Consider the following 10485-nt stretch of genomic DNA (forward strand, 5'->3'; position numbering starts at 1 on the left):
GAGAGAGAGAGAGAGAGAATCTACTCAAGCAGAATAAGTCATGATAACGTCAAAATGAATCATAACTGATTGAAAGTGACTTTTAGTGTTTAGTTTTTAAGCCATTTTGATGTTATTTTGATGTCATCGTGACTTGTGTTTGGAAAAGCAAATCAGAGTCATCGGATGACATCAAAATGGCTACAAATTGATTATTAAAAGTGACTTTTTGGCCAATCGTTTTAATGTCATTTTGACTTTATCGTGACCTGTTATTCAGAGCTTGAATAGTCTCTCTCTCTCTCATACTATCTCTTTTTTTTTCTTCCTGCTTGGAAGAGGATTCTAAAATTTCTTCCATATTTTATCTGTATTTTTAGAGAGAGAATTTAAAGTTCCTTCTTCATTTTACCCATTTTTACACGTGACTTCCTTTTAAATTACATTTTAACACTTTTTTATTGTAGAATTTACAAATTAAACAACGAAAATTTATAAGTAATTTATATTTCAAACGTTCTCTATAATCGCTATTCCATTAATCGCTAATTCAGTCCATTTAATTTTAATTAAACTTTTAACGTCAATTCTATTGTCCCATTAACTTCTAATTTTATCGTTCTCTATAAACACCGTTATATTTTTCTTGACTCGAGAGTTTCATTCTACCTCGATTACCTCGGGCAAAAGCGGTTTGCCAGAAGCTTGCAGGCTCTCGAATGTACAACCGTTGGGCAACTTTAATTACTCGTTAAAAAGATAGAGCTATCGTTCTTTGCGCATTCGCTTCGTTCGATTCCGCGTCGCATCACATCGATCGTCCTGGCTTCACACGGTGTATTAACGGCGCGACGTTGCAAAATAGCATTTAAAAAAATACCGTTACGGGTAAACAAATAGCCATAGTTTCCCGATTTAACAACTGCGATTACGCTGATGGAAACATTGACACGACGTTTGTAGATATTGGGAATTTTATTTCGATTGTTGTTATAAAGTCGAAAAATATCGGAGCAGTATTTCTGGTATTGAATTTATAATTTTCAGATTAAGCTCTAAAATGAAATTGAATCCAAAAACAGAACGACAAGTCATTATAATATCAAAATTATGTTAAAATGACTCCATAATATCATTTACGATTCATTTTAACGTTATCATGACTTGTTCTTCTTGGAAACACGTTCTTCTCATTTTTCATCTAAATCTGGAAGAATCAGTTTCGTAGGAATATATTTTCAAAAATATTCAAGTGATTATGTTTGAGCATGAATTTTGTTTAAATTAATTATGAGAATTAAATTTAGAAAATAAAAATATTAGTACAGAAAAATATTAGTACAGAAAAGTATTATATTCTTGATATTAATTTTACAGCTTACAAGCAAATATTAATTAAAATAAAACTAAACACTATTCCTATTTTGCTCAAACCTAAATTGTTAGAACACATCTTCGAGGAATAATTGTAATGTTCGGAAATGAATATTGTTCAAATTAATTATCAGAATTAAATTTGTGAGATAAATAGAAAAATATTAGTACTTCATCTTATATATCATATTAATTATAAAACTTCCAGACTAAAAATCAATTAAAATAAAACTGAACTTTCTTGTTTAGCATTGAATTGTTAGAACATATTTTCGAAGAATTCGATCGAAGTTCGAACTTTTTAAATAGTTCGACCATCAGAAAATATCAAGTGTTACTTCATAGTTCATCCGTGCATTAGCAGCAAATGATGACGAAAACTAAAGTTTATGAAAGGGGAGGGTGAGGGCAGAGGTAGAGTTTTCTGAAGAGTTCCAATTGAATTTATCGCTCTCGACGGCTGGACAGTTTGTTCAATTATGCATCGGCGAGGATATAGCACGTTATAATGATTAGGATGCTTGGAATAAACCTTACCCGATAATGATAGCCGTTCGCGCCATTGTTGTTCGTCCCTTTACGGAAATTGAGGATTTCATATCGCGCCAGGCCGTCTCCGTGCTCGTCGAATTTCACCTCACTACCGGCGGCGTCTGCAAAATAACGTCCAATGACTGTGAATTTCCGTTGTAGCTCAAGTAGAACAACAAATCAATATGATACCAAAATGATATCAAAATAACTTCAAAATGATCATTAAAAGTCATTTTTCAATTATTTCCAATTTATTTTGACGTTATCGTGACTTATTGTTCTGCTTGGTGCATGAATCTCGAGACGAGATTATTTAGTCGAATTAATGATTCGATTTTTATAGCAACAGCTCTCTCGCATAGTAATACAAAAATTTAACCCTTAATTAGTACTCACAATACTTTTCCTGTTCTTTCCTATATACATAATATATAGGTTGTTGCGTTAATTTTCAGCACATTTAAAAGTATATATACGAAAATTATTAAGTCATTTTTACATGAAAAGAATGGTTTTGCTGAAGTATTTAAAACTTTTGCTGGATATATAACCTTGACTAAAAATATTAGGCACTTATATATTTTTCATTTATCTGGAATTCTTTTATCATTAATTGTCACTTATTAATTACTGGTATTATATACAAATTTAAAGAGTTCTTGAAACAAAGGATAATTTACAACAAACGACATAAATCAATTTTTGCTAAAACTTTAAATAAAGCTTTAAATAGTTAATAAAATGTCTAATATTTTGAGCCAAAGCAGATCTGAAAATAATTTTGTGGAATTTTTGAAATGTAGAACACTCAAACTACAGAATATTAAAACTTTTGCAGTATTGCTCATCATGCTTGAGCGTCCTACATAACTATTTTGATGGTTCAACAAAATTATTTTCAGATCTGCATCCATCTAAAGTTTTTAATATTTTAACAAAGTCATTCTTTCCATATACATATGTTTTAACATCTTTAATATTTGTTATTTCTTTAGAAAGTATTTGTAAAGTTGTATATTAAAAAGAAAGAATAGGATAGAGACTATTATTTAGCCAGTGCTCCTAGTATTTCAAAGAAAGAAATGCGTAGAAGGAAAGACTAATCGTGGGTACTAAGAGTTGATAATATCTCGAAACAGAAAACAAAAAAATATGCCACGTGCGCGAACAGGAAAAGCTGTGACGTAGCTCTCAATTATATCGATTTGACAGCATTCTATTTTTGAAAGATTCTCATTTTTTACGAAGCAGGATTCATGACATTTAATTCGCTTAGATCGATCGCTTCGCCGATTATCCCATCCAACGCCATTTCAATGAGCATTTCTTTAGCGTTTCCTCGTCTTCCGCCCTCCCTTTCCTGTCAGTTCTTCACTACCTTTAGAAAAGGGATAAGAAGATCGAAAGGGAAGGGTGAGGAAAAAAAACGGTACAAAAGAGGCGAACAAACGGCGCGTCGCGATTGTTCCCATTTCACGCGAGAGGACACACGCTCCGTCATCGGACTCACCTATAAAGGACACGTTCAGCAGATAATTTTTATAGAACGCGCCACGGTCGTAGTTGGCCATTGACGAGCACAAACCCTTTTCGCGCCCGCAGAGATCGTGGCGTAGCTTACTGAGCGCCAGGGCGAACGCGTAGACCGCGTCCACGACGAATTGCACCTTGGACTCCTGCTCGTAGCCGCTCGTCGTGCTGAGCTTGAGTCCAGGAGGGCAGATGAGATAACTCTGATTGCCGGTACCAATTTTCCATCCGACCTGTGAACCGAAACGCTCGTAGATCGTCGCATTCCTTCGAAGAGTGCAGCCGAACACCTCCTCCCAGTACTCGCCGAACCAAGGATTCCGTCGATTGTTCTCGGGGGTGAGCGACTCCATATAGCTGTCGAAGCCGGGGATGTTCTCCGATTGCAGCTCGACAGTGATGGCACCTTCGGCCTCTTCTTCGAGGCCCTCGATTAATTTACTTTGCCGGCCCCAACCGTCACTGGCCAGCCACTGAGATGTTTAATTGCTGTTTGAGGAATTTTAGGGCGCAGAAATTCGGGGACATTTCACGGAATCCCGTTTCATTTCAACGCGATGGAAGCAATGAAATAAAGACGAAAGACGCAAGTTTTTATAGAAATTTTATTTCAGAAAGAAAAACTGCGAGAGATAAGCTTTAAAATAATCTTGATGTGCTTTAAAAAATAACTTGCTGACAATATGAAAATTGTACAAGAACTTTTAATATTAATTTGATGCTGATTATTTGAACAAAGTCGACTTTTTGTAATAATTGAAATTATCCGAGCGATAAACTTTAGTTTTCAATTATCAATGTCAAAGCTTTACATTCTCTTAAATAGTGTTACATAATATAAATGAATGAGATAGTTGAAGATTTCATAAGATGAAAATAAGATTTAAATTTGTCAAAAAAGAGAGACAAACAAGAAAATGAAGAATCTGTTATTGAAGATTGAGTCACAGTTTAATTAAACATGCCACGTATAGAAAAAATATGTCACAGATAAAATACATTCTTTATTTTCATTATATTCATTTTATTAATGAAAGGTTGGCCTATCATTTGCTTTCAATATTATTTCCGTTTATAATATTTAAAAACATGTAGACATATGAAATATATAAATGGAGCAATGTTAAGATCTTTTGATCTAATATTTTGAAACGTTTGGAAAAATGATAAATATTATCGTCGTAATAATAAGGAAAACAAATATCAGAGCTAATTCCATGTTGTCAGCAAAAATCCTGCAATAATTACCGGCTCCCCGGCCACCGACCTGAAATGGCTGACTGAGGTTTGATCGTCTCGCGGCCTCGAGGATACCACGGGCATCCTCCGCCCGGGTGAACAGAACGATCGCGCGGGCATTTGGTTTCTTGCTTAGGCGCTGGATAATATCATCGAACACCTTGTCGTTGGCGGCGCTGGGTACCTTCAGTGCGGCTGCGATGCAAACGTTACGCTCGGTAGCTTCACGCGTGAACACCTCTATCCCGTATTCTCCATAGCTGCCCTCGGAATACACTGTGGAGACATACGACCAGTTGGCGCTTTTCACTACGTCGACCAGTGCGATCGACTGGAAGGTGTCCGGCGGTACCGTCCTCGCAAAGTAATCGAACCTGAAGATGATCGGATGAGCAGGACGCTGGAAACTTGATTCGACTTGAGATTGTATTCAAGGTTGATAGTTTTGTTGGAGTATATAATGGGGAGGAGAAGGTTTATTTATGTTTTATTTAATATATGTATATGATTACTTATTATAATTATGAACATCTAATTATAATGATATTAATATATAATAAATTATAATAATTAATATATAATAAAAACAATTATAATTGGTTATTACATTATAATTGTTTTTATATATTATATAATTACATTTTAGGGATTCATCGGATATCCGGAAAGTATCCAGTATCTGATATTATCCGGCATTTTTTTATTATCCGACTGAATAGTATAATATCATTAATATCTGGAAATATATCTGATTGATTAATACTAGAAAAATGCCTATTACAATAAATTTATTAACAGTTTCAATATATTAATATCTTTATATGATGCTTGATGGTAGCATCAAATTATTAAATTGCTTGTCAATTTAATTCGTTGTCAATTTAATTAGAGTAGTTTTAATTGATAGTATTTATAGTCCGGAAAAACAATTTGGCGCGCAGTTCTAAAAAGACTACAATATGGTATATATACTACAATATGATATATAAGTACATGTATAGTGTATATTAGTAATTCAAGATTGAATTATTTAAACCAATGAAGATCCAGCTTCGATCTTCGAATAGATATTTTTCTAGTACTAATTGTGTTTCTCACATATGCAGTCTAAAATAAAGATTCTTAATATTATTTATATCCAGTTGAATTTGAATATTTTAAAAATTACAATTATATTTTGAAAATACATATTATATCCAAGATATATTACATAAAATGCATTTATTAACCTTAAATTGTTGATTTTTTCTTATATATAAATGAAATAAGTATATATTTATGTATATTTATGATGCTGTAATATATTATACATTGTTGTAAAATTACAATCTTTTTCTCTATAGATTTTTTTTTTAGAAGACACTTTCTCTGAATCCGGTCGGATATTCGACTCGAAGAAATCGCCTTCTCTCGGATATCCGTGCGGATACCAATGTTACATTCTGTCCGAATATCCAATATCTGGTATCCGGTAATTTTACGATCCGATGCATTTCTAATTATATTATATATAAATTATATTATATATTATAAATTATATAAATTATGATAAATTTATATAAAATATATAAATTATATAATATACAACAATTATATAATATACAACAAAAGCAATTGCAATTTTTACTAAGCATTTGTTGAGTTGCAATTTTTTGAAAAAAATCATATATATTAAATCTTATTCATATGCATTAACATACAATGTTCAACTCATTATTATTTATTGTTATAACTTGTCAAAACATGTTTTCGCATGAAATTTTGCGGTAAGAGTTTTGGGTAAAAGCCTCTACAAATCTTTCGAATATACCAAGATAACTGCTTCAAAGTAAATATTCATGTTTCTCGAAGGTTTATCTTCATGATTGATCAGATATTTTCAATCGGATTTATGTCTGCGAAAGAAAACCCAATTCATCTGTCGATGTCATTTTCAGATTTGTGAAAATCTCGTAAAAAGCATATCTTGTGCAAAGCATGATAAGCTCTAATCAATAATAATAATGATTAGATGCCATATTAAATAAATTTTATGTAATATATCTTGGACATAATATGTATTTTCAAAATTAATTTTTAAAATATTCAATTTTTTTCAAAAAACTGCTATCGATTTCTGCAACTAATATATAAAAAATCTGCACTAATATATAATATATAATTTATATACATATATATATATATAATTTATATATATATATATATATATATATATATATTAATTTTTATATTATGTTCATATTATATTATTTGTATATTATGGATATGTATGCATATAATATATTTTTTCTATTACAAGAAAAAAAACTATAAGATTACAATTTATTGTAGAAAAAGCCACAATATTGTTAAATGTGAGAATAGGAACCTATTATAATCAATGGATTATTAACAATTCATCTCTCATTCATTTGGAAGATTAATGGTGATTACTAATGGAAATTAATATCTTCTAGATACCATGCAGCCTTGAGTTACATTTAAACGGTCGTTTCTAGCAGATACTACGTACTCATCAAAGTCACTCATAATGAGTGTTTGAACAGTAATCGGAAGTCTTCTAATGACAATTACACGCGAGGTCGACAAACGATGTCAAACTAACAAGTCTGACGGGAATGTCGGAATGCTCAAATTAATCACAATTGAGGCCTTATCGGGCGAATCAATAATATTGTCTGAGTCAATAATTGATCAAATTTAAATTTAGAAAAAAGAGATTATGAATTTTGTATGAAAAAAATCAATATTTACTTGGAATCTGTAAATTGTGAAGAATAATAGATTGATTGGTTACTTAAATATACGGAATTATGAAACAGAGATTCATGAAATATATCTTGAATAAATTCGATAACGAGCTATCAGAATACTTTATAATTAATGCGTTTTATAAAAAAATGCGCTTTTAATTAAAATTTAAAGAATTTACAATTACTATTAGATTGGGCGCAAAATTTGTTTCGTCATTCCTCTCTTTGTCATTTTGCTTTTTTTTTTATCAAATTCTTCGAATAAGATCACTTTTTTGGCTGTTCAAAAAAATACAAAAAAGTTACTTCCAACGAGGGAAAGGTCCTTCTATACATGACCTCTCTAACTTTATTTTTTAAAATTATAACTTTCCAATTTTACTCGACAAACACAAAGAGTCAACTTTTGTAGCAATAAATTAATATTACAAAATTTAATAATTATTCTTAATGCACAAACGTTTTGTTCTTCCATTCTGTAAGAATGCCATGGCACACAAAAAATTTAAAGTAGCAAGACGTAAGCAGTAAGGAAATCACCATGTTGGATTGGACTTTATTGTGAATAGTCAATTCACTTACTGCTTAAAACCCATGATTTAAAACCTACATACAAAAACGTAAGGCAGTATAAGACGTAAACAGTAAGTAAGGAAATCGTAACATTGGATTCACTACTAGCCTTGCAGACTCTACTGTGATTGGCCAATTTATTTACTGCTTATGTCTTACTGCCTTATCCTGGTAAAAATTTTTCAAATAATTTTTCAGAATTTCTATATAATTTTTCAGAATTTCTCTATAATTTTATAACTTTCTCACATTTTTTATATGAATTGGAACATTTCTCAGAAAAAAATCTTTTCTCAGAATTTTTCATATGTGTTAGTTATGAAATATTGTAAGATTTTTAAAATTTTTTGTAAGTATAATTTCTGATGAAATGTTATAAAATCTAAAAAATTTTAAAATACTTTTTAAAAATACTTTTTAAAAATTATGGGATGAAAAATTTCAGAATTATTGTATGAAAAATTCTGAGAAAAAAGATATAAAACTTTCCGAATATTTCTGAGTATTTCTAAAAAATGTTTCAATTCGTATAAAAATTATAAGAAAAATTTTCAGAATACGTTTTTGTATGTGCTTAAGTTTTTTTATGTGCCATAGTTCTTACCTGGTCTTATCGCTGAGTGCCTTAGCCGTGGACGCCGGCGATATCTGGGGGATATGAAAGAGTCGCAGCAAGTTCGCCACCTGCAGTGACACCGAGCTGTAGGAGCCACCTATCACCCCGAAGATGGGTCCCGCGCTTGCAGTCCTCTTTACTCTGGGTGTCGACTTGTCCGCGCATTCCAGCACGCTGATGTCGATGTTGGACAGGGACGCCCGGACGAAGTGCAAGCTCTGATTGAGCGCGTACGTGTCGCGGCCGCACGTGTCGAGGATGTGCACGCCCAGTATGATACCCGGTAGTATGTTGTCCTCTTGATTGATCTGATCGACGGCGAACAACATCGCCTCGAGCCGCTGCACGCCCCGGTGATAGATGTTGGGCCCACACGCGGTTGGACCACTACCCTTCTCGTGCACCGGGAATAATCCGCCCAGTACGATGTCGCCGGGTATCAGTACCGCCTCGTTGTGCATTCTCGACTGTACCGTCGACAAGCTCGTTAAACGCTGCAGCGACAAGGTCAGGAGCAGCAACGGCCAAGGCACACGCTGGTGCATCTTAACTGCCTTAATTGCGCGCCGTTTCACGCTGCTCTCGACAGTCCTAGTCTCTCTTAGGGAAATCCTAGGATCTTCGTCGATTCGCCTCACCCGTTGCATCAATTAAATTCCTACCACGAGCCGAGCACCTATCTCGAAGCGGAGAGTTTTCCATCCTTCACTCGTTCTCACTCGCGCGAATTTTCTCTACATTTTTGCAATCGATTAGATTTTGTTCTTTTCTTGTTGACAAGCAGATTAGTTATTTGAATCTACAGGGAAAAAAACGATTTTACTGAAGTATCTAAAAATTTAGTTATGTACAGATCTGAAAATAATTTTGTTGGCCTATTAAAATAATTATAAAAAAAAGATTTCCTTAACTTTGATCATCATTTTTTTACATGCAGTTGTGAATACATTTTTTTAAATAAAAGATTTATCTGCCAGTAATTAATATAAAACGTAATAATATAAAACAAAATAAGTTTATATCACTCTATAACAAAATAAGTTTATTCCCTCTCTCCTTCAAAAGTCTCAACTTTGCTCTCCTCTAAATAAATTCTGACAATGCTTAGAGATGTATATGTTCTACATACACTCTAAATTTCTTACAGTGAAATCTCACTCCAAGCACAAGTGAAAATATAGTCATCCTTGAAAAAAAAATGAAAATATTTCACTTCTTGAAAAAGAGTGACAATTTTCACTCTTTTCAGAGTGAATTTTCACTTCAAAAGAATGAAAGCTCACTCCAAAAAATAAGATTTCACTCTAAAAGGACTATTCGTTACCTTTTTTTCAAGAAGTGAAATATTTTCATTTTTTTCAAGGGAGATTGCATTTTCACTCCCTTGGCGTGAGATTTCACTGCAAGAAATTTAGAGTGTAATTATTTTGATGATTAAATTAAAATTATTTTTAATAATACTTTTAGAAACTTCAGCAAAATCATTCTTTTCATGCACAGTTCTCTAACATCGAATCGATGGTATTAATTAATGATCGGTGTTTCTTCAGACTTCGATTCGTGACAGGGATACTCCACACTCTGTACTCACCGCACTTCCTGCTGGTAGAATTCCCGACGGACCATCAACGCGGAGGAAGCCGCTTTCTCGATTCGAGCGGGGAAAGATCTCGGGATTTCCCGCTAGCGATCCCGGTATTCACGCACTGACCGCGAGCTTTTTGATTGTTCCTCGATCGCTCGACCGATCGGATGTGCTTTTCCGCGTTAGGCATCCCTTCGAGGGTAAAAACGAATAAAGAAACAATAAATCTTGGGAGTACGTCGGTCCCGTGTTCACGATCGTTTCTTAAGCCACCCTCGGGCGTTCCTCAAATTCCTCACGTT

General features: G+C 33.2%; 1 protein-coding gene across 1 annotated transcript in view; it reads right to left on the minus strand.

The window, feature by feature from the left end:
* Positions 1-9143, minus strand: part of LOC105623618 (metabotropic glutamate receptor) — a 22536-nt gene extending 13393 nt beyond the window's left edge. Inside the window, exons 1-4 of the mRNA XM_012205005.1 lie at positions 8587-9143; positions 4685-5030; positions 3398-3890; positions 1891-2006 (exon numbers count right to left, since the gene is read on the minus strand). Of these exons, the coding sequence (XP_012060395.1) occupies positions 1891-2006; positions 3398-3890; positions 4685-5030; positions 8587-9143 (1512 nt within the window). The remainder of the gene's footprint in view (positions 1-1890; positions 2007-3397; positions 3891-4684; positions 5031-8586) is intronic.
* Positions 9144-10485: the final 1342 nt, after the last annotated feature.

This window comes from Atta cephalotes (genome assembly GCF_000143395.1).
Source record: "Atta cephalotes unplaced genomic scaffold scaffold00061, whole genome shotgun sequence".
In the NCBI taxonomy this organism is placed as follows: domain Eukaryota; kingdom Metazoa; phylum Arthropoda; class Insecta; order Hymenoptera; family Formicidae; genus Atta; species Atta cephalotes.